We start from the raw sequence: 25,472 nt of genomic DNA, 5'->3' as shown, positions 1-25,472 counted from the left end.
TCTGTTTCTGGGATGAATAGCACACGCGTGCTCTTTTCTGCAAGCGGGGTCGCCATCCTTTTTTTGCTCCTTTCCTCAAAGGCAACATTTTTTTGCCACAAAATATCTTCCCCAAACCTAACGATGGCCGTTTGCTCGCCAGTCTGTCCTTGGGGATGGATTGCCACTATTTACGACATCCATTCGATTTAGCCGTCTTAACCACAGAATGAAATTGGACTTTTTTGGGGGGGGGGCGTCCGGGAAGAAAGTCTAACCAGTCCAAACCCAAGTTTTTCTCAATGGTTTTCAGCAGTCCATCACCTGGCAGTAGTGTGGCGCTCATTGTTTACAAACATTGTCAAGTCTGCAAAAACCCATCAAAAGGGGTGGGGGGGGGGTTCACCCTTCAAATCCGGGTGAGCTGGGGGGTGCAGCCTGTCATTCTTATGTGCGTGCAGGCAATTTACAGTACAGTACACGGGCGCGTGCACACGCACTAAAGTGAACGTGCACGCGCAAGTCAGCAGTCATGTGGCGCGCACAGTTGCCATGTGACGGCTTGTCCTCCCCCCTCCTATCGCGCATTTTTAGGAGGGGGGAGTTATGCTTATTGTGGGATGTTAGTGACTACGCACATGACTATTATGGGATGTCAGCAAAGGTGGGAGGGGGGCGTCACCATGGCAACCCTGGTTACCATGGGAGGAGGGGGGGTGCACGGAGGCATGGGGAAGATATCGAAAGGGAGGGGGTGAGTTGAATATTATGGTCTGTATGTTGCAAGGTAACTATGCAGAGTGGGGGAGGGGTGAGCGAAGTGTATATGTGTGTGCGGCAAAGGGGGGGGGGATATTATGGGATGCCTGCCCCCTGATCTCTTTGTGTGTGCGTGCGCGCGCGCGCGGGGCGTGTGTAGTGTGCGAGATCGAAAAAGGAGACGAACGACGTCGTGCGCACACGCAGCAGCAAAAAACAAAAACAAAAAAAAAAAAAAAAAAACAAGGGAATCTGCTGAAAATTCGCCAGCGCCGTGACCTGAACAAAGGAGCGCCCGCCAACTATTGATTGAGACAACAACTGAAGCTGGACTTTTTTTTTTCTTTTTTGGGTTAGGGGAGGGAAACAAAAGTTGTGAGTATTCTACTTTGCCTTGAATGGACTCGAGTGGCAACAAGATGATGGCGGCTTGTCAACGCTTCTTCACTGTTGTGCTCGTTTATTGAGTTTGGCCTCAAAACGTGAATCGGGTTAGCTCGCATGCTAATGGGGGGGTGAGGAGGGGGGGGCAACTAACGAGAGCCGCCTGTTAATCTTTCCGACATGTTTAGCTCAAGTCAAATGTATTGTCCGGCGTGCTGCATGTTTTGTGTGCCTCGGGCCGGCCGACCGGCTTTTGTCTTTTGCTAAACATTTTCCGTTTTCTTGGTGTCTTGTTGTGCCCCCTTTGGCGGAAACCCGACCGGCTCCTCTCCTTGGCGTCCTTTGGAAAGACTCAACGAACGCTGGCATCCAACTCTGGATTCTTATTGTACAAAGCAACTTTTTATTTAGTTAGCTCAAGCTAGCTAAATAGCCCAAAAGTTTCCGATGTCTGGGAGCGAGGACGACAGGGACGAATACGGAGCCCCGCCGCAGAATCGCTTAATGCAAGGTAAGACGACGACGGCGGCGAGCTTGACGTGTTAGCCACTGCGTGCTAATGTTGCCGCTGGCTGCTCGCGTTTTGTCACGTTCGTATCAATCATGTCCACTTAGCATTTAGCGGCTAACTACCGGCTTGCTAACATTAGCTCGGCGGCCGGCGAACGCCGACGCTGCGCTTCTCGTCAATCAAACGTCGTCGAATTCTTCACGACTCCAAGCACGAATGTCACTTTTATTTTATTTGCTGCTCAATAAAAACGCTGCTGCTGTGCCGTTGAGTCGCGGCGTTGTGTTCCCCTTGCGGCCTTGCTCGAGTGGGCTACCGGTATTTTTTTTCTTTTTTTTTACGTGTCGATGACAAGATGGAGGCAGCCAGTTAGCTTGGAAGCTGTCGGATGACGTTCGGCGGCAGCTTCCCTCCTCGTGGCCGCTCTCCCGCCTGGCTGCCTGCTTGCTTGCTCGCTTGGCCACAACTGAAAACGGACGGACGACCCCAAAAAAGTGTCGACTTTCACTCTTCATCGTTTTTTTAACACGACTTTGGTGTTAAGTGCTAACACGAGTGTGTGTTTACGTGGGCTGTTATATGGCGACGAGCGCCGCGCACAAATCGTCCACACTCGTTAGCTTCCGTTGCTAAAGTGCAAACATTTCATTAGTGTTTGCTTTCAGTTAGCCACAAAACATTATTTTCGGTTGTAAACCCTTGAAGGAGTTGTTATTGTCTGTTGGTCGTAAAGCTCAAGTCCTTATTTCACGATAAAATGAAAGGATGAATTCGAGTCAGTTAGATAAGGAATTCCCCAACTTGGACAAACGAAAGAACAATAATCTGTTAAATGAACAATGAAAATGGTTCACGCTTCCTACACACTTTCATATGTTGAACTGCAAAAATATTCACGAGGCAGTGATGATCACTTTCAGTTTTAAGAGATGTCAAGTTCTGATTTAAAGCGGAAAGGGTCATTTTGTAGTTTCGGTTTTAGGACCTTGAAGGAATCGCGAGTCCCAGAAATAATGGTCTGATTTTCCACTCAAATGGCTTCATTGATTCAATTACCAGAATTTGAATTAAATAAAGAGCCAAACATCCCAAAAGGACGTGATTCAATCTTCAGTTATATGCCTGATGAGTCGAGGATTTCAATCTAGAACTAATCTGTTCCGGAAGTCCTCAAAGTTCCTCCGCGTACGATCCACTTCACTGAACAGAGAACATTTCCAAGGCTTGTGGCCGACTCGAAAAGTAAACTGCCGCCGTCAATTTGTGTTTCTTGTTGGTCAGGGCGAAATTCACCAAATCAAGTCACGGCCAACTCGCATCTCCTGTATCCCCTCCTCTTTTGTGTCTTTTCGTCCCAACGTGTGTTCTTTGCTCGCCCGATCTGCAGATGATGAGGACGAGGAGATTTCAGAGAGTGAGACGCCTAAGGTGAAAAAGAAGAAGAAAGCCAAGAAGAGCCGAGAGAGTAAAGGCAGCAAGCGGCGCTCGCGGAGAGAGGTATGAGACTTTTTTTTTTGTTTGTTTGTTTTTGTCAGGGACCATAAACAGAACGCCAACTCGAGAGTCGACATGCCCTGTCCCATATTCCACCTTCGCAGCTAAGTTGCATCTGCTGTAAACATGTCGTACATACACACACACACAGAAACACGAAATGATTTTCAACTGTACAGCAACAAAGTAAATTTCCCAAATAGTTTCTGCAAAAATACCCCCAGAAATGCGCCTGTACTTTGAAAGCGCATTAATTTTGCACATAGTCGCATCAAGTTGATATAATCACGTGCACGACGTTACTCACTCTTTTGCATGAAACGACGTACAAGTTACAAAGTAAATTTTAGGATGTTTAAAAAGTACCCAAAAGCGCTTCCTCTGCTATGAAGAACCTTTTTTTTTTCTTGAGGGTGAGGTGGGAAGTGAGGAATATGCAAGTATGGCCAAATGATTTGCAATTGCAATGCTCACTCCTAACGAGTCCAGAGGTCGCCGTCGGTCGGCTGTGGATGGCCCAGTTGCATTGTGGGTCGTCGAGGCCCCGCCGTCAGATTGTTGAGCGTCAACTTTGCCTTCCAGGAGCTCCCCGTCAGCTCCCCTGAGCACATGGACGTGGCCGGGGCGGAGGACGAGGCGGACGGCGGCGGCCAAGCGCAGCGCTCGGACAGCGAGGGCAGCGACTACATGCCGGGACGCAAGAAGAAGAAGCGAGGCAGCAGCGGCAAGGAGAAGAAACGCGGCGGAGCCTGCTCCGAACGCAGCTCGTCCAAAAAGAAGGAACCCGAACCGGAGGAGGAAGACGAGGATGACGATGACGACTTCTCGGTAAGGAGCGCCCGACGAACGGTGTGCGCTTCGAGGCTGTCGATGGTTTCAAGTTCAGTTGTCCTGCCGCTGTGTTGTTTGTGGCGCGTCGAGTTCGAAGCGCTTCGGCTCGCGCTCACGTTCACGGCTTACACTAAGAAGACGGCTACCGACAGAGATGCTGCTCGTTCGCACGAGCGCAGTCAATGTTGCCAGTTGTTGTGAATTGGTTGCGATATTTAGCGAGTGTTTTGTAAGAAAAGTGACAAGTGAGTTTCAGGAACCAGCCACACGAGCGCAATTATTTTCACGTTTCGTGTCTGACAGGGAAAAAGCGAGAGTTAACGCCTCATTTTTAGTCTGTCAAATTCTGGAGGATTTTGAATGTTACGTTTTTGAAGCACATTTCTGCAAAAAATAATGTGTAAAATGTTGACTTCTGTACGGTTTTGCCAAATTGTTGCAATTAAAAAAACAAACATTTCAGAGCTTGTTGAGGGAGCTGGCGATAAATGTCAATTCGATATTTCTTGGTGTAAAAGGGGCAAAATTGTATTTCTGTCAGACTTGATCAGGCGGCGTCGTCCGCCGCGCGGGAGACCAAAGTTGGCTGTTGTCCGTCCGTCTCATGGGCGCTTGAAAGTTGTGATGGAGCTCGCACAACATCTGCCACACGGAGGAAACAAAAGGAAGTTTGTTTCCAGTAAAATGCATCTCTCGTTTGTGTGTGCGTGCGCGCTTATTTGAAGGTGTCAAAAGTTGTGCTTTTGTTCCACTTCTTGAAGCGGATTGTAGAAAAAAAAGCTGATGTTGAACTTGAGCAAGTCGGTGTCACTCATGACTCTTAGTTGAACATCTGTAAATGAATGATCATCTTTTTTCTTTTTTTTAAATAGTTTGAGGTGTCACAAAATAGCGTGGAAGACACACTTGTTCTGCTTGAGATATTTTTTGTCAACTTGCTCTGCAAGCGTTTTTGTCTTTTGTTTGGGTGAAACCGAGCCACATTCTCCCGCTGATGACTTAAGAATGAAAAAAAAAATGTAGAAAGCACGTCTTGCCTGCTGAAAGATGAGTCGACTCTTTTTGTGTGCGTCTCGTCACCGCGATATTGCGTCCGTCTTGCACGATCGCTGCAAATGTTGGAAAACGTCTGGCGAACTCTGCGTGGATTTGGCGATTGCTTTTGCTGACAAGATGGCTGAATGCGTCGCCGTCAGGCGGGCGGTCACTCGCTCGGTGGGAAATAGAAGACAAACGTGAGCAACACTCAAAGGGTGCACTTTTGGGATGTCAACTGAAAATGTTCACGTCAACATGACGTTGTGGCTGGGTTCCACCTTCGTGGTGCTGTCAGATCACAAATGGCTTCTTGCTTGCGTGTGCTCGGCCCAAAAAGAACTTTGGCTTTTTGTCTCTTTGTCTCACCTGTCAGGGATACGATATGAGCGATGGTTAAACAAAGAGCGCGGCCAGCCAATAGGGGGCCTCCTACTTAATGACACTTCCTCTGAAGCGGGGGAGGGGGTGTTGCGTGTGTGTCTGGGGCGTGTAATGCATATATGCAGTTTCCATGGCAACCTGCCTGCCTGCGTTTTTTGTGTTCATGACCCTTTTTCCCTCCTGGTTTTGGGTTAGAAAAACATTTTGATTCTTTGGTGCCGGCGCGCTCATTGAAGACTGCAAATTGGCAAGTGGGCGCAATCGATTTTACGACTTGAATGGACTCACGCGCAAAAACGTTTGGAGTGGTCATCCATAATCAACATTGCTTTGCTCAATAGAAATAAAAAGGAATGTGTTGGGGCAATTATTTTTTTTTCAACAGGTACGAACACAAAGGCGACTTTAGTTACGCAGAAAGATGACGAAAAATCTCCTAATCGGCCCCAATTTTATTTCTCCAAAAATCGGGGGGGGGGGAAGCGGCCATCCACAATTGAATATGGATTGATATTGATATTGATTTTGAATTGACCTCACGGGATCGTAAGGAATAATCTAATATTCATGTCAATACCTGACAGAAAGCCAGCGGGGCGCGACATGACGTACTCGTGTGCGAACGACAAAAACAGTTCCAGGAAACCCGTAAAAATGTTAACATTCCGATTTTGCCGTTTTGCCACTTGCTCATGATAACCGTTCATTTGCGAATCGCGACCGAGTGGACGGATTTGCCACTCGGGCGATTGCGGACGCGCCGTCATGATGCTTTGCACTTTTCCGTCCAGGAGCCCAAGTCGTCCTCCCAACTGCTGGAGAATTGGGGCATGGAGGACATCGATCACGTCTTCACCGAGGAGGACTATCGCTCGCTTACAAACTACAAGGCCTTCAGTCAGTTTGTCAGGTAGAAGCTCGCGTCGTCACAAAATTGAGATACTGCGGTGAAACTCAGAGCAACAAAGCATCCGCGTTGTCACGTCCATGCAGGCCGCTCATCGCCGCCAAGAACCCCAAAATCGCCGTGTCCAAGATGATGATGGTTCTGGGCGCCAAGTGGCGGGAATTCAGCACCAACAACCCCCTGCGGGGAGCGGCGGCCGCCAACGCCGCTCTGGCCACAGCCAACGTGCCCGCCGCCGTCAACAACATGGTGGCCGAGGCCGCCCCGCCCGCCGCCGCCGCCGCCCCGCCCCCTGCCGAGCCTCAGCAGCCCCCCGCGCCTCCTCTTCGCAAGGCCAAGACCAAGGAGGGCAAAGGTACGGGTGCCTTGGGTGCGGCTCGGTGTCGCTGGCGACGGACGGCGCTGACTGCGACTTTCTTTGGACTCGTGCAGGTCCCAACGCCCGCAAAAAGTCGAAAGCTTCGCAGAAGCCGCAAGAGAAGAAGAACAACGCGAAGACCAAGAAAGTGGCTCCTCTCAAAATCAAGCTCGGAGGCTTCAACAGCAAGAGGAAGCGTTCATCGGTACGTGGTTTCTCCTTTTTTTGGGACCCGCTCGTCATTCCGACTAATTAATAAAGTTGGCGGCCATTTTGTCCCTTCTGTCAACTTCAAATGACATCACAGTTGCTCAGGGCTGTAACAACCAATCAGGGCTCAGCCCTCAGCAACTGTGATGTCATTTGAAGTTGACAGAAGGGACAAAGACGGGTGGATTTCCCGCTCAACTCATATTCCACAAACAAAATATTAATCAGAATGCCATCTTGACCTCACCTTTAAAAGAGAGTTGCAAAATTCTGATGTTGAATTTGGAGTACAGCAAGGTAGGAAAGTCTTTAAAAATAAAACATTACTCACACTTTTGTGTGGAAAAGGACGAGGATTGAGAAGTGCGCTTTAAAAAAAAAAAGCTTTTTTTTTTTCATGCAAGGATGTCACAACAGCTTTTAATTGACCCAACGCTAACATGGGTGTCACATCATTCCTTGCACACAGCGAGGGTGGGAGCGTGTCCGGGAAAGTGTTGCGACACCCGCACAGGCACAAATTGAGCCTCCAGTCTTTTGTGCGTTGTGCTTTCAGAGCGAGGAGGACGAACCCGACGTGGACAGCGACTTCGAGGACGGCAGCATGAACAGCGTCTCCGTCTCGGAAGGCTCCAACAACCGCAGCAGTCGCAACAAAAAGAAGCTTTCGTCCAAGGCCAAGCCCAAGCGCAAGAAAGGTAACGTGTCCCGACGCGCCTCTCGGCGCCTCCAGCTTGTTGGCGCGAGAACGCGACCACTTTGAAGCCAATGGATTCTTGCTGGATGTCAGCGTTTGTTTGCGTTTGTCCACAAAGCCGAGGACGCGGATGGCTACGAGACGGACCACCAGGACTACTGCGAAGTTTGTCAGCAGGGTGGCGAGATCATCCTGTGCGACACGTGTCCCAGAGCCTACCACATGGTCTGCCTGGACCCGGACATGGAGAAAGCGCCCGAGGGCACCTGGAGTTGCCCGCACTGCGTAAGCAAAACTTGCCCCTTCTTCTGTCCTGGCTCTGCGCTGAAAACCCAAGCAGGGTGTCAAACTCGTTTTCATTTTCGTCGCATCTCACGTTGACCATATTTGGACACGTGAGGTTTTGAGTTTGGAATGGGACGTCATGGCAACGAGCAGCAAGCGAGTATTGAAGTGCATGTTGTCCTCGCGGCGTAGGAGAAGGAGGGCATCCAGTGGGAGGCCAGGGAGGAGCCGTCGGAAGGCGAGGAGGACAACGGCGACGGCGGCGAGATGGAGGAGGACGACCACCACATGGAGTTCTGCCGCGTGTGCAAGGACGGCGGCGAGCTGCTCTGCTGCGACTCGTGCCCGTCGTCCTACCACATCCACTGCCTCAACCCGCCGCTGCCCGAGATCCCCAACGGCGAGTGGATCTGCCCGCGCTGCCTGGTGAGCGTGCGCCGACGCAACCGACGGCAACTCCACTTTTCGGCAATGCTCAAGCAGCCTTTTCCCTCCCACCGCAGTGCCCCCCGATGAAGGGCAAGGTCCAGAAGATCTTGACGTGGCAGTGGGGAGAACCTCCTCCCCCGACGCCCGTCCCCCGCCCGCCGGACCTCCCGGCGGACGCGCCCGACCCCGCCCCGCTGGCAGGGCGGCCCGAGCGAGAGTTCTTCGCTAAATGGTACAACATGTCCTACTGGCACTGCTCTTGGGTCACCGAGTTGCAGGTGAGTGGCAGTACTGGAAAGCACCACTAGGTGTCGCCAACAACGCCAAGAATTGTGAATTGACCCCACACGTTTGTATTTCTTTTAATAATGATCTGCAGTATTCAAATGAATAAAAAAAAAATGATGCACCAGCAGTGCAGCGACGCTGCCGGTGCATGTTGCCACTTGACAACCTGTAAAACTAGCACAATGACGACGTCGTTGTTGTTTTTTTAGTTTCGGCGTTTTAAGTCACACGGTGGGGCAAAAACACACTCACACGGTCACGGTGGCCTTTTACACTTTGTCCGTTCTCCACCAGCTGGAGCTCCACTGTCAGGTGATGTTCCGGAACTACCAGAGGAAGAACGACATGGACGAGCCGCCGCCCATCGACTTTGGCGACGGGGAGGAAGACAAAAGCGACAAGAGGAAGAATAAGGACCCCATGTACGCGCAGCTGGATGAGAAGTACCTCCGATTCGGAATCAAGATGGAGTGGCTCATGATCCACCGCATCCTCAACCACAGGTGGGCGCGCACAGCAAACGTACTTTGAAGGAATCCACGGGGCCATGGCTTGGCGGCGTTGATTTCTAGCCATCAACGACAATGCGCGCTGTTATGTTGAACGGTTGAATTGTGCAAGCGTTTAATTTGAGCGGCGTCATCTCCAGCGTGGACCGCAAGAACAACGTGCACTACCTGATCAAGTGGCGAGAGCTGGCGTACGACCAGGCCACATGGGAGGCGGACGACATGGACGTTCCCGAGTTTGACACCTTCAAGCTGCAGTACTGGAACCACAGGTGCGCCGCTCCCGCCGAACCGAGCCTTTGAGTCAGCGTCCGTCCGTCCGTCCGGCAGCTAACGTGGGCCGAACTTGTTTGGCAGAGAGCTGATGATGGGCGACGAAGGAAAACCCGGAAAGAAGATCAAAGTGAAGGGGCGTGTGAGGCGTGTGGACAGGCCGCCAGAGAATCCCGTTGTTGATGTATGTTCACTTTGGATGTATTCATTTGAAATTTATATCGACATAATGGCATTTATCCTTTTAAGGTTTTTTTTTCTTTCTCAAAATTCCAACATTGGATTCACAGTATTTTGGGATTGTTTTGTATTTTATGACTATTGACTTAATTTATATCTGTGGTCCGTGCAACAGCACACCTTGATTTGATTTCTACAATAAGAAAATGTGTTGACATTCCTTTGAAAAAAAATGATGGTTGTCAACTTTGGTGCTTCAAAGGAATTTGTTTAGTTTTCTGCCGCCGCCACTGACTTAGCCGTTTGTTTTTGTCACTTTGTGGCCAGCCCACCATCAAGTTTGACCGTCAGCCCGAGTACCTGGATAGCACGGGTGGCACGCTGCACCCCTACCAGCTGGAGGGTCTCAACTGGCTGCGCTTCTCGTGGGCGCAGGGCACCGACACCATCTTGGCCGATGAGATGGGCCTGGGCAAGACCGTCCAGACCGCCGTCTTCCTCTACTCGCTGTACAAAGAGGTGGGCGGCCCTTGGAACAAAGAGCGCTCGCAAGAAAAGTGTGAACGCACCTGTGTTGTGTGGAATGTCGCCATGACGACGGTGGCAAAGCAAAGGTGGCTTCCGTTTGTGCCGCCCCGTTTCTTGTTCAGCCATTTTGTGTGCGGCCAATTTGGCAACGTCAAACGATTAGTTGTCACTCAGCTTGAAGGCATGTGAGACTGCTGCCACCTGGAGGTGAGAGGTTGAAATGCACCCTGGTGCATAGGAGCGCGAAGCTTTCAGGATCGCTTCATATTACCCACTTGAGTTTTTATTTTATTCACGAAAATGTAAACTACACATGCAAATATTTTCACAGCTGGTCCCAAATATTCTGATCGGCCGCAAAAGCCGAACTTCCTTTGCCCGATCGGCCGTTCGGTCTCGAACGACGAATGACGCGTTCCCTCCTCTCGGCACCCTCAGGGTCACTCCAAGGGTCCGTTCCTGGTCAGTGCGCCGCTTTCCACCATCATCAACTGGGAGCGGGAGTTTGAGATGTGGGCGCCCGACATGTACGTGGTGACCTACGTGGGCGACAAAGACAGCAGGGCCGTCATCCGAGAGAACGAGTTCTCCTTCGAGGACAACGCCATCCGCGGTGGGAAGAAAGCCTCCAGGATGAAGGTGCGTGCCGATGTAGAAAAGCCTCTCGCTCCCAAAGTTGCCGAAATTGAATGCGACGAATGCTCGCTTTGCGCTTTTTGTCACTCGGTTGAACTCGATGCGAAAGCCAAAGCGATGTACTGCGCTCTACTTGGATGATGGACGTTGGTATTTCTTTCCCCAAACCAGAAAGATTCGTCCATCAAGTTCCACGTGCTGCTGACGTCGTACGAGCTGATCACCATCGACATGGCCATCCTGGGCTCCATCGACTGGGCCTGTTTGGTGGTGGACGAAGCCCACAGGCTGAAGAACAACCAGTCCAAGGTGAGCGCCGCCCTCGCCCTCGCCCTCGCCGCCAGCCTCATCCGGTCCCAATCGCCGTTAAAGCCGCTCTGGTTTCCTCCAGTTTTTCCGCGTGTTGAACAACTACCCCCTGCAACACAAGCTGCTGCTCACCGGAACGCCGCTGCAAAACAACCTGGAGGAGCTTTTCCACTTGCTCAACTTCCTCACACCCGAGAGGTTCAGGTAAGCGCGCTCACGAGCGTCACGTTGCTCGTTAGCGCCGCGACTGACGTGAAGGAATTTGCGTGGGCAGCAACCTGGAGGGCTTCCTGGAGGAGTTTGCCGACATCGCCAAAGAGGACCAGATCAAGAAGCTGCACGACATGCTCGGGCCGCACATGCTCAGGAGGCTCAAGGCCGACGTCTTCAAGCACATGCCCTCCAAGACCGAACTCATCCTGCGTGTGGAGCTCAGCCCTCAGCAGAAGTCAGTCACGCCGCCAAAGCCGCTCGGCCACATTTTCACTTGACATCCAATTTACTAGCCTGATTCGATGCGTGCAAAAATGCCGACGTCCAAGCACTTTGTAACTTTCGCCATTGAGTGTGAGATCATTCTGCCCGTCGCGTTCCATCGCTGGCATTCTGCCAAGTTCACAAACAAAAGCGTTTGTGGTCGCTTTGTAGGTGACTGCAACTTTTTTTGTTTTTTTATAAATATAATTGTTTTTGCATTTTCGGCTTACATCGTTGAAAATAAAGGCACCTTTCAGGTTCAATCGTTTTTAAAATGTAGTAAATCGAATAAAATAATCAGGTTATTATTGTATTTTTCTCTAAAGAAAATTTCAGGGGTTTTTTTGTGGTTGGAGTTAAATGTAAAGCATGTCTTTTTTACAAATTGCTCAAAACATTTTGAATTGTTCACCAGGTTAATGAAACAAGATGCGTTATTTGTTATTTTTATTTTTATTTTTTTTAATTTTCAATTTTAATTGTCAAATGTCATTTCAAATATTATAGAGAAGGTGAGTTTAATCGTTCGTCGACGTTTGTTAAGATCCGACTGGATGACAACATTTTGCGTTTGGCGTGTCCACAGGAAGTACTACAAGTTCATCCTGACCAGGAACTTTGAAGCGCTCAACACCAAAGGCGGCGGCAACCAGGTGTCCCTGCTCAACGTGGTCATGGACCTCAAGAAGTGCTGCAACCACCCCTTCCTCTTCCCCGGAGCCGCAATGGTACGTCCCGAGCGTCCCGGTGAGGGGACCCGGCGTCTCTGATTGGCTGCCGTTGGCGTGTGTTAACAGGAAGCGCCCAAGTTGCCCAACGGGATGTACGACGGCAGCTCGCTCATCAAAGCGGCCGGCAAGTTGATGTTGCTGCAGAAGATGATGAGGAAGCTGAAGGACGGAGGACATCGAGTGCTCATCTTCTCGCAGGTGAGGCGCGAACTCGACGCAGGCGTCTAGGGAGGATTTGAAGTCCCGCGGTCGTTATTGACGATATCGTCAACATGAACGATAAAAGTCGCGACCGTGTGATATCATTTTGTTTGGCCTCGAACGTCTGTGCCGTTGTGGCGGCATTCGCTTGGGATTGCAATGTGGAAGTGGATTCAGCGGCAGCTGGCCTTCTTGTGTCCGCAGATGACCAAGATGTTGGACCTCCTGGAGGACTTCCTGGAGAACGAGGGCTACAAGTACGAGCGCATCGACGGCAGCATCACGGGAGGCATGCGACAGGAAGCCATCGACCGCTTCAACGGTAGGCCGCGCCACTCGATCGCTTGCGAGCGCGTCTGGACGCCGCGCTGGTGACTGACGCCATGTCGTGGTCCCGCTCAGCTCCCGGCGCTCAGCAGTTTGCGTTCCTGCTGTCCACGAGGGCCGGAGGGCTTGGCATCAATCTGGCCACCGCCGACACCGTCATCATCTACGACTCGGACTGGAATCCTCACAATGACATTCAGGTGCGCCTCCGTCGACACCCTCATTTTGTCGGAGCCGCAAAGTTCTGTCTGAGTTGGAGCTCATTTTCCTTTTTGCTTGGTGCGATCGCAGGCTTTCAGCAGAGCTCATCGAATCGGTCAAAACAAGAAAGTGATGATCTACCGTTTTGTCACCAAGGCGTCGGTTGAGGAGAGGATCACGCAGGTAAGGCGGAACCGAGCGCTTTCTCGTCCTTCCCGTCCGGCCCTTGGGCTCTGACGCCGCCACTTCCCCTTCTCACCTGTCAGGTCGCCAAGAAGAAGATGATGCTCACCCATCTGGTGGTGCGACCCGGTCTGGGCTCCAAGACGGGCTCCATGTCCAAGCAGGAACTGGACGACATTCTCAAGTTCGGGACAGAGGAGCTCTTCAAAGACGAGGGCGAGGGTGAGATTCCACTGAAGAAAGATGGCGGGGGGGGGGGGGGAAATCCAGCAAATAGGTGAAATTTGCGCCTGGTCTCAGGTGAGAACAAGGAGGAGGACAGCAGCGTCATCCACTACGACGACAAGGCCATCGACCGGCTGCTGGACCGAAACCAGGACGCCACCGATGACACGGAGCTGCAGAGCATGAACGAGTACCTGAGCTCCTTCAAGGTGGCGCAGTATGTGGTTAAAGACGAGGACGAGGAGGTTAGTGTTTTGAAAAGCTTCCATTTCGAGAGAAAAAAAAAAAGAAAAGGTTGGCGGTCTTAAAGTTGCTCAAGCATGTGACTCAGCAAGCGCTTGTGTGTCAGGAGGAGGAGGTGCAGCGCGAGATCATCAAGCAGGAGGAGAGCGTGGACCCTGACTACTGGGAGAAGTTGCTGCGACACCATTATGAGCAGCAGCAGGAGGATTTGGCCCGCAACCTGGGCAAAGGCAAGCGCATCCGCAAGCAGGTCAACTACAACGACGGCTCGCAGGAGGACAGAGGTGAGACGCCGCCATCCGCCGCCTTCGCACGTCCCACGAGTGCTCGCTAATTGCATTCTTTTTTTTCTTTTTTTTGGGGGGGGGCGCTTCTCCTCCAACACAGCCGACTGGCAGGACGACCAGTCCGACGGCCAATCCGATTACTCCGTGGCGTCCGAGGAGGGTGACGAGGACTTTGACGAGCGATCGGAGGGTATGAACGCGAGCCGCGTCTTCGGGGAACAGTCGCCGACACGCCTGCAAAATTCGTCGCGAACGCATGTTGGCGTTTTGGGCTCTGGAGGCGCTTTTGCGTTTCAACTTGTCCGTCTTGTCCCATTGCAGCCAATTCACGCAGACCCAGCAGGAAGGGCCTGAGGAATGACAAAGACAAGCCACTGCCCCCCCTGCTGGCCAGGGTGGGAGGCAACATCGAGGTAGGCTAACACGTTTCACACGCACACACTTGCTCTCATGCGTTCGCTCTCTCCCTACTCCAATTCAGACTATATTATTAAGAAGGGAAAGTTTTTTTTTTTTTTGGCGGCGTTCAGTCAAGCCACAAAAGTGTTTTAGCACCTGAATGCAAAGTTGTGACGTCACACAGGTGCTGGGCTTCAACTCCCGGCAGAGGAAGGCCTTCCTGAACGCCGTGATGCGTTACGGCATGCCGCCTCAGGATGCCTTCACCACGCAGTGGTTGGTCCGGGACCTGCGAGGGAAATCTGAGAAAGAGTTCAAGTAAGTTTGATGGACGCCCGCCAAAGGTAAAGATTTGTTTTGTTTTTCTCCCCTTAATTTGATCTCGCGTGACCTCTCTCAGGGCTTACGTGTCTCTGTTCATGCGGCACCTCTGCGAGCCCGGAGCCGACGGCGCCGAGACCTTTGCCGACGGCGTCCCCAGGGAAGGGTTGTCGCGGCAACACGTGCTAACCCGCATCGGCGTCATGTCGCTCATCCGTAAGAAGGTAACGCGCCGGACGGCTCGGCCGACGTGGACGTCCGTGTTTGCGGCCGGCGGCCCACACGTGTCCCTGTGTGCCGTTCAGGTGCAGGAGTTCGAACACGTCAACGGCCAGTGGTCGCTGCCGTGGATGGCCGAGCTGGAGGAGAACAAGCGGGCCGCTCAGCCCGACTCGCCGGGGAAAACGCCGTCCACGGGAACGCCTGCCGACACGCAGCCCAACACGCCCGCTCCAGGTTACGCGCCTCAACATAACGCTGCAGAAGCATCATTTAAGCAGGAACCGTTTTCAAGACTTTTTTTTTTTTTTTTTTTTGAATCGCACTGGAGTGTTTTAGGCAAATACGGGGTTTTTTTTTGCTTCTTGAAATCAAATTGAACTTTGTGTTGTTCTTCAGTGGATGAGTCAAAAAGCGAGGAGCTTGCCAAGGATGGAGACAAAGACGTGAGGAAAGATGGCGAGGCGGACAAGAACGGCAAAGACGTCACCAAAAACACCGGCGAGGTGACGACACGCAAGCGTTTCGCCTGCCTGGCGACTCGGCTGGCAAAATGTCTTCCGAGGAATCACGCGAGCGGCCTCTTCCTTCCGCAGGTCATCTCCATTCCCGACGACGACGACAAGAGTCCGTCGGACGAAAAGAAGGTGGACGAGCCCATGGAGACGGACAAAGACGCCAACGGGGAAGCCGACAGCGCCAAGGACGGCGATGGCGACAAGAAAAGTCCCGAAAGCCGAGACGACTCGGCGTCACCTTCCGAGACCAAAAGCGAGGGCGCAGAGTCCAAAAGTCAAGACTCTGACGGCAAAGGTTTGCAGCTTCATTTTGGCATTTTCAAGACCGCAAAATAAATTTGGTCAACTTGATTCATCACACACACACACGCACGATCCTTTGAGCGTGAGATGGCCCGTTCAGTTGTTGTTTTCTTCTCCAGAAGACAAGTTGGAGAAGATGGACACGACGTCACCCGCCGACGACAAGAAAGGTAGCGCCGCCTCATTGGTTGTCGGTGCGATGATGTCATCACCCGTGTGGCGAGTGTGAACGTGTGCCGCTTCCTCTCCCAGCGGCCGCCAAGGACGACAAGGAGGCTCCCAAAGCCGAGGAGGCCGCCAAACTGCAGAACGGCGACGGCAGCAAGGAGAGCGCGGCCGCCATCGAGGAGAAAAAGAAGGCCAAGGGTCGCTTCATGTTCAACATCGCCGATGGCGGATTCACAGGTAGGCGAAAGGTGCGCGCGCTGAAAGGCGACGTCATTCCTTCATTGTTCGGTCTCGTTTGTCCAGAACTTCACTCGCTGTGGCAGAACGAGGAGCGCGCCGCCACCGTCACCAGGAAGACCAACGAGATTTGGCACCGTCGCCATGACTACTGGCTGCTGGCCGGAATCATCCAGTATCCTTTTCCCACATGTCGGCAAAATGTTGGTGCTTTGGAGTCGCCGCCGGGGGAGGGGCCTCGATCGGCGCTTCGTCGTCGTTAACCTTGACGACGACGTCACCAAGACACGGCTACGCTCGCTGGCAGGACATCCAGAACGACGTCAAGTTCGCCATCCTCAATGAGCCCTTCAAAGGAGAGATGAACCGAGGCAACTTCCTGGAAATCAAGAACAAGTTCCTGGCGAGGAGGTTTAAGGTAGCCACGCCCACTCCGGTCCACTTTCGTAACCAAACTCTTGTTGCTCCAAGGCACACAAATTGCAAAGCACGCCACGAAACAAAAAGTCGATTGTCCCTCACTCCATCTCGCGGAAGAGCATTTCTTTGACGTTTGGCCGCCTGTCTTTGCCGCCGCAGCTCCTGGAGCAGGCGCTGGTGATCGAGGAGCAGCTGCGGCGCGCCGCCTACCTCAACATGTCGGAGGACCCGTCGCACCCGTCCATGGCGCTCAACACGCGCTTCAGCGAGGTGGAGTGTCTGGCCGAGTCGCACCAGCACCTCAGCAAAGAATCCATGTCGGGGAACAAGCCGGCCAACGCCGTCTTGCACAAAGGTCGGTCGCAAGATGGTGGCAAAAGCACTACTTTTTGTCTCAATGAAATTCTCCTCAACTTTGTTTGTCGGCACACAAGAAAATTGCCTTGTCAATTTGTTGAGAAATGGCACTGCACATTGCAACAGCGCCACCAAGTGGCCACCTCAACACATTGTGCATAGGAAGTGATTGGACTCCCCCGGTGAGCGTGGCGTGCGCTGATGATGTCATGATGTCTTGTTTTGCCGGCCAGTGCTGAAGCAGCTGGAGGAGCTGCTGAGCGACATGAAGGCGGACGTGACGCGGCTGCCGGCCACCATCGCCCGAATCCCGCCGGTGGCCGTGCGTCTGCAGATGTCCGAGAGGAACATCCTCAGCCGCCTGGCCAGCCGGGGGCCGGACACGCATACGCATACGCACACACAGGCGCAGACGCAACCACAGACGCAGCAGGTACGCGCGGGAGGGGCGAGGTTTGCCAAATTTGTTGCGGGGAGAAACCGAGAATTGACCGCTGCTTTTGTTGTCGAAAGATGTCTCAGCAGTAGGACGGGCGGACGGGCGGACGCCGCGCAGCTCTTCACCTCTGAAACCCCCCAACCACATTCCTGATTGGCGGCGGACGGCCCGCCCATGTTTGAAGCCTCGCCCAGCTTCCCTCCGAGCCCCGCCCACAACAAACGGACTTTGAGTTTCCCGGAGCTCGGACGTTTTGAAGGACAGACGGACATCCTTCCCGACTCTGTGTTTGAGGCTGTGGACACAAAAGCATTTTTCTTTTCTTTTTTTTTTTCCTCCTTTTTTCAACTTCTGTATTAATATTATTGATATAATGTTATTATGATGGTTTTTTGGGACCTAAATAAAAAAAGTGAAATAAAAACTTTTGGGTCCTATTGAGCAAAAAAACAAAACAAAACAAGATATTGATATTATAAATGCACAACTCTTAGGATTTGTCATCTAATTACGAAATGAGCACAAACGATCTTGGAGACCATCATTCATTCTGTTCATCAATACTGCCGATCCTGTCCACGAGAGAGCAGTGTTCACAAAACAAACTGCAAAATAAGTATTTCCGATGCTACAGTGCATGCGCCAGAGTAATCGTGGTTTTTATTCTTTTAATCATTTGAAATGAATTAATGAAAGGTAAGTTACAGGTTAATTAAATATATTTGAATGTTTAGTTTTGTACTTGTGAATGTTTTCGTTCATTAGGTCATTTCGTTTTCAGGACAGCCAACGGATGGCAAGTGGACTCTTCCAATTTACTGCGGGACCAAATATTTTATCATCGCTTAATTATCGTCAGGAGGAAAAAAAAAGCACCGTTGCCCTGGTAACAGCAAGTGTTGCATCATCTGCAGCATCAGCATCAATCAAGGTCGAGAACGCAAGGCATCATGGGAATTAAGGCAAGGAAGCTTTGGCGGACGTCGTCACGTCCCTCATCGTCCTTGTGCGCATGCGCCGAGCACGTCACGCCAGCTGATCGAGTGGCGTCAAATGGTGTCCCTAATAAAGTGACCCTGGGGGGGGTCTCTGCATGCGTGCATGCGGCGGCCACCGTAGGACATGGCGGCCCTCGATGACGATGAGGATGATGATGATGCGGGCGCACGTCAGCGGCGCGGCGGGGGCGGGGCCACATCACGACATCTCCTTTTTTGCTCGCAGTTTTCGCCCCCAAAAAAGAGAGAGACGACTTGGAAGCAAGAGCTGGTGTGTTTTGCGTGGAGGTGCTGCGCTTGGCGAGGTGCAAAACATCAAAGCTTTGTCCACGCTCAGGTTAGAGGACACTTGAAGCAACCTTGAGCCAGCATCGCTCACCTTTTCGCCTCTTTTTTGTCTCGCTCGCCATTGATGGAACGATTCCCGCTTTAGTTTGTCGTGGCTTCTTCCGGCTGGTGGGCGGACGGGGGTTGGCGTGGGGGACGAGTCGGGTTCTGGTTGAGGATCGCCTGGGTTCGGTCTTAAGCACCGCGGACAGCGCCTAACTGACGAGACGTGCGCTTGTTTCCTCGCAGCGGTCAGCGCGGACGGGCGACTGGACAAGCAGAGGCCACCTGAGGATCGGAAGCGGTTGCAGGTTTTGACAAGACCCCCACCGACCCCCCCCCCCTCTCTAAAAAGGAACAACTCAGCAAGACGATGGAATCACAGCCGGTGAGTGTTTTTTTTCTTTCTTAAATAACTCAACGCCCACCTCATCATCTTGTATGTTCTGATGAGAATCAATTCGATCGGATTTGACTGTTCAGCTGTTCCCAGTTAAAAGTAGAAAGTTGTCGAATGCACCACAGTGCCCATTTTGGTCTTTTTTTTTTTTTTTTTTTTTCCTATGCCCCATATTGAGTTTGCGGCGTCTCGAAAGTCATGCAGTATGTCTTTCCATACACAGCATGGACCAAATGTTTCATTTTGTCTAAAACGTGAGGTGCTTTCCTCTCTTGAAATGTTGTTGTGTGGCTACTTATGAATTAATGATGAGTATTTAGCTGCTTAAGTAGCGTCTGTTTCAAAGTGAGCCTGACTGTCTTTGAAGATTTTTTAAGGATGCAATTATATTTCAATTTGGGCTAATGAGCTTTCATGTTATTGATGTTATTGATTGTTCAAAGCGTGCACACGGATGCTGTCTTGCTGTGTCACTCTCAGCGCTCAGCTCACAGATTTTGTTTTGGGTTTTCCTCCCTTTTGTTGCAATCAACGCGACTCAAATTCTCTGCATGCCTCCAAACTTTGACTTGCAATTAAAGTTGACTCTTCTAGAGAGAAAAGCAGCTCTTAGTCTCGTTTTCCTGTGTGGCAAATGCAGCATGTTGGTTGCCACGGTGACGAGGAGGAGAGGGCGTTATTGACACCCACTTTTAATCAAACAAATTTGTCCTTTGGGCTCCGCAAAGTAACATTTGGTCATCAAGGCGGGTTGATGGCTTTCATCCCTTTGTTCTCTTTAGTTTTGGCTTTTTTTTTTTAATTTGTTGTTGGTTGTGCTCCCCCCCTGCCTGGTGCAAATGTGACCGTGCGAGCAAAAAAATAAAAGCCCATCAGCTGACTCAAGGACGTCCTTCTATGTCCTCTGCACTTCCTGCTCTGGCAGCATGCGGTGCTGACGGAGCACAAATATAAGACAGAAATAAGAATGTGGTGTTTGTTTGCAGCGGCAGGGCAAGCAGGTGACGGGCTACCTCCTGTTCTCCATGACGACGGCCGTCATCGGCTCGCTGCAGTTCGGCTTCAACACGGGCGTCATCAACGCACCTGAGCAGGTAAACAGAACATTTGAAACTGGGGGCCCACAAAGAGAAGAATGGAAGGACTGCATTGAAATCATTGGAATGCAGTTTAGTCGTTGTGGTGGCACCTTTATTTCATTTTTTTTGTTTTTATCTTATTGTTTATTTTTTATAATTTTTTTTGTGTATTGATTAATTGATTTATTTTTTTTAATCTTTTTTTATTTTTTATAAAAAAAATTTTATATATGTTTTTTTTCTATTATAATTTTTTTCTTGAAATGGTCTCGCGGGTGGCGTCTCGTTTCGGTCCAAGTGCAGCGAGGCCACTGGTGTTGACCGAACGCGTTTGTTTTTGTGTTTCTCAGAAACTGCGCGCGTTCTTCAACGACACGTGGATGGAGCGCTACGGCGAGCCCATCGACGCCGGCGTCTGCACGGTGGTGTGGAGCGTCACCGTTGCCATCTTCAGCGTGGGCGGCATGGTGGGATCCTTCAGCGTGGGCGTCATGGCCGACCGCTTTGGCAGGTAGGTGCTCGTGCGCGTCTCGCCACGCAAATGTGTTGAAATGTCCCGCCCCGCAGGAAGCGCTCCATGTTCCTGGTCAACATCCTGGCGGTGATCGGCGGGCTGCTGATGGGCTCGTCCACCTTGTGCTCGTCGTACGAGATGGTGATCGCCGGCCGGCTGGTCATCGGCCTCTTCTGCGGCCTGTTCACGGGCTTGACGCCCATGTACGTGGGCGAGGTGTCGCCCACCCCGCTCAGGGGCGCCTTCGGAACCTTGCACCAGCTCGGCGTGGTGGTCGGCATCCTCTTCGCTCAGGTAGGCCGCTCCAAACTCATTCATCCGTACGACCGGTCGTCCGCTATCGTGCCGAAACAAAAAGGCCTGCCACGTCCAGAGCCCTCTGGTGCATTGCGACAACATGATGATGCTGCGTCGAGTGGCATTCCCGCTAAAGAGTGCTCTTGGTAAAAATCATGTTGGTTGTCTTTCATGGAAGAGCTCTTCTGTGTGTGTGCGCAGATCTTGGGCCTGGAGGTCCTGCTGGGCTCGACGCGCCTTTGGCCGCTGTTGCTAGCGCTGACGGTGGCGCCGGCCGTGCTGCAGTGCATCCTGCTGCCCTTCTGCCCCGAGAGCCCTCGGTTCCTCCTCATCAACCTCAAGCAGGAGGAGCAGGCGCGCAAAGGTCAGCCTCACCCTCACAAGCTCATTCGCTGACGCTGGCAATGCTAGCCTCAACAAAATCCCAACTCCTAACGCTAAGCTAGCCATCCGCTAACCCTCACTCAATTCCAAAAAAAAAAGCCTCGCCTTACCCCCTCATTTAAAGCCCACGCTAGCAAGACCAAATGCTAATCTTAACCTGTAATCTGAATTTGAGCCTCAACTCAATCCGGAACCGAAACAAAACCAGTTAGCATGCTAAATAAACAGCTAGCATGCTAACATTTTGCTCTTTCCATTTCTCTGTGGAGTCTCTTTCTCCCCATCAAGTTTGAGGCCCTGTGATGATGACGATGAATGACGATGTGAGCGTGCGTGCCCACCCGTGTTTGCCGAGCCGCTTTGAGATGACAAACGGTCCAACGTCAAATTGAGACAAACGCTGACAAACACTCGTCAATCACACCGGGAACAAACGTGCACCAGACGCAAACATTTTTTACTTTTTTTTTTGGATTGATGGAGGCAATGAAGACAACACCGTTTGGAAGGCTGTCAAGCACCTGCCGAGACAGCAGGTGGCGCCACCGTGCTGTCGGGTGATGGAAGAAAGGCTTCAGCGTACAAAAACAAAATCCAAATGCCTGAAGGAGTGGAAAAAGTACACATTTTTAGTAACTTCAGAAACTGAAAAAAATATTTTTTTAAATTTCTATTCAAGTTGAATTTGAGAAAAAAAAGCCATTGCTCAAACAAATTACATTTTTTTAAATTTTTTTTTAAAGGTGGAAGATTTTTTTAAAATAAAAAAAAATGTGTTTTTTGCGGTGGGGGGAAAATGTGAACTTTTGTTTGAGGAAGTCACGGTCATTTTTTCCTCCCCTTCGTTTCCAACTTTGAACGTCCATTGACCTGCGTGTGTGCGCGTGCGCAGCGCTGGTGCGTTTGCGCGGCAGCGAGGACGTGGGCGGCGACCTCCAGGAGATGAAAGAGGAGAGCAGCAAGATGGCGCTGGAGAAGAAGGTGACCATCCCGGAGCTGTTCCGCTGCCCCGCCCACCGCCAGCCGCTGCTCATCGCCGTCATGCTGCAGCTGTCGCAACAGCTGTCCGGCATCAACGCCGTGAGTCGCCGGCCTCACGTTGCCACGGACGCCTCCCGCCTCCGAAAGGCACAGCGCCACATTTTTGCTTTGTGCCCGCAGGTCTTCTACTACTCGACGGGCATCTTCGCCTCGGCCGGCGTCAGTCGGCCCATCTACGCCACCATCGGCGCCGGCATCGTCAACACCGTCTTCACCGTCGTCTCGGTGGGTGCTTCTCCCGTCTCGTTTTTTTTTTTTCTTCTTCTTGTTTTTCTCTAAAAGTGATTCTCGGAAAGAGACAAGGCCTTATTTTCAGAATTTTGCAGCTGTTCCTGGTGGAGAAGGCGGGCCGCAGGACGCTGCACCTGCTGGGCTTGGGCGGGATGGCGCTGGCGGCGCTGCTCATGACCGCCTCACTGCTGCAGGTGAGTGAGTCCGCCTGCGTCGCCGCGTCCTCGGCCGAGGTGGCCGGCCTGACCGCTTGTGTCGTCCGCCGCCGCCGCCGCCGCAGAAGGAAGTGGCGGGCATGAGCTACGTGGCCATCTTGGCCGTCATGATTTTCGTGGCCATGTTCGAGTTGGGCCCGGGTCCCATCCCCTGGTTCATCGTGGCCGAGCTCTTCTCGCAGGGCCCGCGGCCCGCCGCCATGGCCGTCGCCGGCTGCTGCAATTGGACCTCCAACTTCCTCGTCGGCATCAGCTTCCCCAAACTCGAGGTGACCCGAAAAAAAAAACCATTGCGTACTCTAAACACCAAAGCGGAGAAATGGAAAAAAAAACGGATTTCTTTTGGGTGTCGCGTGCGTGTTCCTGCAGGAATTGTGCGGGCCGTGGGTCTTTCTGATCTTCACGACCTTCCTGGCGATTTTCTTCATCTTCACCTTCCTCAAAGTCCCGGAGACCAAAGGCAAAACCTTTGAGGAGATCTCCCGCAGTTTTGCCGGCGGGGCCGCCGCCTCGTCCCCGGTGGAGAATCGGCCGCACCTGCCCGAGAGCGCCAATGGCGCCGCCAAGGAAGAGAAGGAGAACGACAAGGAGAAGGAGAAGCTCCCCCTGGTGGAGGCGAGCGCCGGCGACAACGGCGAGACGACGCCGCTGCAGGATAAGTCGGTGGTGGTGGTGGAAAGCGTTTAGACGCCACGACGTCACGCAAGGAAACGAGGAGACCGTTTAAGGCCGCTTCCGTCAATTCCTCGTTTCCTTTTGGTTTTTCCGTTCAGTCGTCATTCCGCCAAATCGGTTGCGCTCGTTCGCGCCGCGCCATGTGGCGATTGGTCAACGGCACAACTTGGCCAGTGGGCGTGGCCGTCGTGCTTGGGTATTTTCGTGTGCGTGTGTCACTTTGTAAGCTTTCTGTAGACACGAGCTAATGCGGTGGTGGGCAACAAAAAAAAAAGAAATACCCATGTATGCTAAAATTCGTATAAAAAAAAATAAATAAAATTGCGTAATAAAATTTGTTCACTTTAATTTTATTTATTGGAAATCATTTTAAAAAGCTAGTTATTTTTTAGAACTTTAACGTAGTACTGGAAATTATTAAAAACATATTTTATTAAATGTATAATAAATAAATGCATATTTATTTTAATTAAAGACATTTTTATTTCAAAAATAGATACGCGTTGCGATATGTTTTAAATGTTGTTTAAAATAAAAAAAAACTTATAAACACGTGGAAAAGTCGACGCGTCATTTTTGAGTACATTTAATCATCACTTAATAATTTAATTCTGAGTCACTTTTAGCTTCAATTCCACAAAATTAGGCAAGTGCTGAAATTCAAAATGTAACTTGGCTCATCAAAAGGAAAATTTTGCCTCCAAACAGCACAAGTTCTGGTGCATTCTGCTGCTGTTGCCATGGCAACCACCCCCTTGTCAGTATTGCGTCATTTTTCACAAAGCCTTTTGGGAAGTGTAGTTTATTATTTATCATTTGACTCGGCGGCGCCACCTGGAGCGTTTTTTGTTTCCTGATATTTAAACTTGATTTGACAAGTGCCGTCGGGCCTTTTTGTGTGCGTCATGATTAGTATGCGGATTATCATTATTAGAATTGGAAGCTTTTAGTCAGCAAATAATTTTGTTCCTTTCATTTATTACGGCACTCAAAATATTTTTGTGGCTCCACCGCTTGATGAGAAATAGATGTCAGCGATATTTGCGTTTGAAGGTCAAGTGACAATGGCAACGTGCAAAACAGTCGACAGTGTGACTTTTGACACGAGTCGCCTGTCCCCTTAGAGAGGATCGTAACGTTTTCCAAACTGGTTCAGCACTTTAGAAGAAGCCAAAGGCCGTTAGTTGTCTTTAGTATTAACAATTAGTGTGTTATTGTAAAAAAATAAACTCAATTTAAATGCAAACGTCGCGCGTACGAAAAAGTGAAATACAACTGAACTGGAGTTGGATGTTAGTTCTGTCACGTTCACTAGTGCCCCACTTGTTTTTGAAGGCATGTTTTTGTATTTCATGAGCATTTTGTGCACGCGGATTTTTTTTTCCCAATGTGAGGTGAATTAAAGTAAGCCAAGCCATTTTCCGGCGTGTACGTGTCGTCTCCCGCTTGGAAATGCTGTGACAATGTCGTGTGTTTGCAAGCGCCCCGTTGTTGACCCAAAAGAGAATTATTTGAGTTTTTGACTCCTATTTTCCACCAAAGATTTACAAGATATTTTTATTGAAAAAAAAAACGTTGGCATTAGTGAACATTGTGCTTGTTGATGGGAATTTTTTTGTTGTGACGCGACGTGTGTGACTTTTTTTTCTCACTGGCTTTCTTGCTGGCTGCTGCTTTGTGACCATGGCGAGTCTTCGGTTCGACTTTCACGTGTTGTCGCACGTTCCACGGTTTGTGTGTCCACGGTTTGTGTGTTTGTTGTTGAGTGTGCTTTACTTGTTTGTACTCTCCATGTAGATTATTCTGGAATAAATCCCATATACGATATCAAAACGAACAGTGTGAAGCAGTGGAGTTTTTTTTGTTGCGATATTAAAAAAGAGCAGGATTTCCAAGAATATAAATATTATTAGAGCATTCTCATTACATGTTTTAGATGAATAAAAAAAATTCACCGAAATTCTCATTTCTTTTACGACCCCCCCCCCCGCTCCCCCACCATAAAGATATATTTTTATCTGCAGAATTCTTTTTTTCTCTTTTATTCCCACGACCACTCGTGAACCAAA

The 25,472-nt window shown here is 50.8% G+C and overlaps 2 protein-coding genes across 4 annotated transcripts; both read left to right on the top strand.

Moving 5' to 3' along the window:
• Positions 1–832: 832 nt before the first annotated feature.
• chd4a (chromodomain helicase DNA binding protein 4a) lies at positions 833–17,666 on the top strand. Of its 2 annotated transcripts, none has more exons than XM_088318667.1 (41): positions 833–1,113; positions 1,473–1,633; positions 3,021–3,130; positions 3,710–3,955; positions 6,169–6,287; positions 6,371–6,639; positions 6,717–6,847; positions 7,409–7,550; positions 7,668–7,834; positions 8,027–8,260; positions 8,338–8,541; positions 8,846–9,054; positions 9,201–9,332; positions 9,418–9,517; positions 9,841–10,032; positions 10,480–10,680; positions 10,849–10,986; positions 11,069–11,190; positions 11,261–11,434; positions 12,050–12,191; positions 12,261–12,392; positions 12,600–12,717; positions 12,798–12,922; positions 13,014–13,106; positions 13,190–13,328; positions 13,407–13,576; positions 13,681–13,859; positions 13,936–14,051; positions 14,183–14,274; positions 14,445–14,578; positions 14,661–14,805; positions 14,887–15,037; positions 15,200–15,306; positions 15,397–15,613; positions 15,741–15,791; positions 15,874–16,026; positions 16,093–16,201; positions 16,312–16,444; positions 16,606–16,801; positions 17,037–17,236; positions 17,317–17,666. In XM_088318667.1, the coding sequence occupies exons 2-41, from the start codon at positions 1,570–1,572 to the stop codon at positions 17,329–17,331; spliced, it is 5,871 nt and encodes a 1,956-aa protein (XP_088174793.1). In that variant the 5' UTR covers positions 833–1,113; positions 1,473–1,569; the 3' UTR covers positions 17,332–17,666. The 2 variants fall into 2 exon arrangements, with proteins under 2 accessions (XP_088174793.1, XP_088174794.1); XM_088318668.1 differs by having other exon boundaries at positions 834–1,113; positions 13,681–13,858; positions 13,962–14,051.
• Positions 17,667–18,304: 638 nt separating this feature from the next.
• Positions 18,305–25,240, top strand: LOC148321817 (solute carrier family 2, facilitated glucose transporter member 3-like). 2 transcript variants are annotated; one of them, XM_088278599.1, is made up of 11 exons: positions 18,306–18,577; positions 18,817–18,955; positions 19,954–20,061; positions 20,397–20,557; positions 20,614–20,854; positions 21,059–21,221; positions 22,134–22,321; positions 22,403–22,507; positions 22,609–22,707; positions 22,794–22,997; positions 23,098–25,240. In XM_088278599.1, the coding sequence occupies exons 2-11, from the start codon at positions 18,941–18,943 to the stop codon at positions 23,413–23,415; spliced, it is 1,602 nt and encodes a 533-aa protein (XP_088134725.1). In that variant the 5' UTR covers positions 18,306–18,577; positions 18,817–18,940; the 3' UTR covers positions 23,416–25,240. The 2 variants fall into 2 exon arrangements, with proteins under 2 accessions (XP_088134726.1, XP_088134725.1); XM_088278600.1 differs by having other exon boundaries at positions 18,305–18,955.
• Positions 25,241–25,472: the final 232 nt, after the last annotated feature.

This window comes from Idiotropiscis lumnitzeri, chromosome 16 (assembly GCF_059441095.1).
Source record: "Idiotropiscis lumnitzeri isolate Australia: NSW breed Sydney's pygmy pipehorse chromosome 16, RoL_Ilum_1.0, whole genome shotgun sequence".
In the NCBI taxonomy this organism is placed as follows: domain Eukaryota; kingdom Metazoa; phylum Chordata; class Actinopteri; order Syngnathiformes; family Syngnathidae; genus Idiotropiscis; species Idiotropiscis lumnitzeri.
This window is presented reverse-complemented; position numbering and strand designations above follow the sequence as displayed.

What these genes read in the sequence shown, in the direction of transcription:
- chd4a (XM_088318667.1), top strand. Translation starts at nt 1,570, where the DNA reads ATGTCTGGGAGCGAGGACGACAGGGACGAATACGGAGCCCCGCCGCAG. An exon ending in ATGACGATGACGACTTCTCG is followed by an intron (nt 3,956 to 6,168) that starts GTAAGGAGCGCC and finishes TTTTCCGTCCAG; the next exon opens with GAGCCCAAGTCGTCCTCCCA. An exon ending in TCTACTCGCTGTACAAAGAG is followed by an intron (nt 10,033 to 10,479) that starts GTGGGCGGCCCT and finishes CGGCACCCTCAG; the next exon opens with GGTCACTCCAAGGGTCCGTT.
- LOC148321817 (XM_088278600.1), top strand. An exon ending in TGACCGCCTCACTGCTGCAG is followed by an intron (nt 22,708 to 22,793) that starts GTGAGTGAGTCC and finishes CCGCCGCCGCAG; the next exon opens with AAGGAAGTGGCGGGCATGAG. An exon ending in TCAGCTTCCCCAAACTCGAG is followed by an intron (nt 22,998 to 23,097) that starts GTGACCCGAAAA and finishes GTGTTCCTGCAG; the next exon opens with GAATTGTGCGGGCCGTGGGT.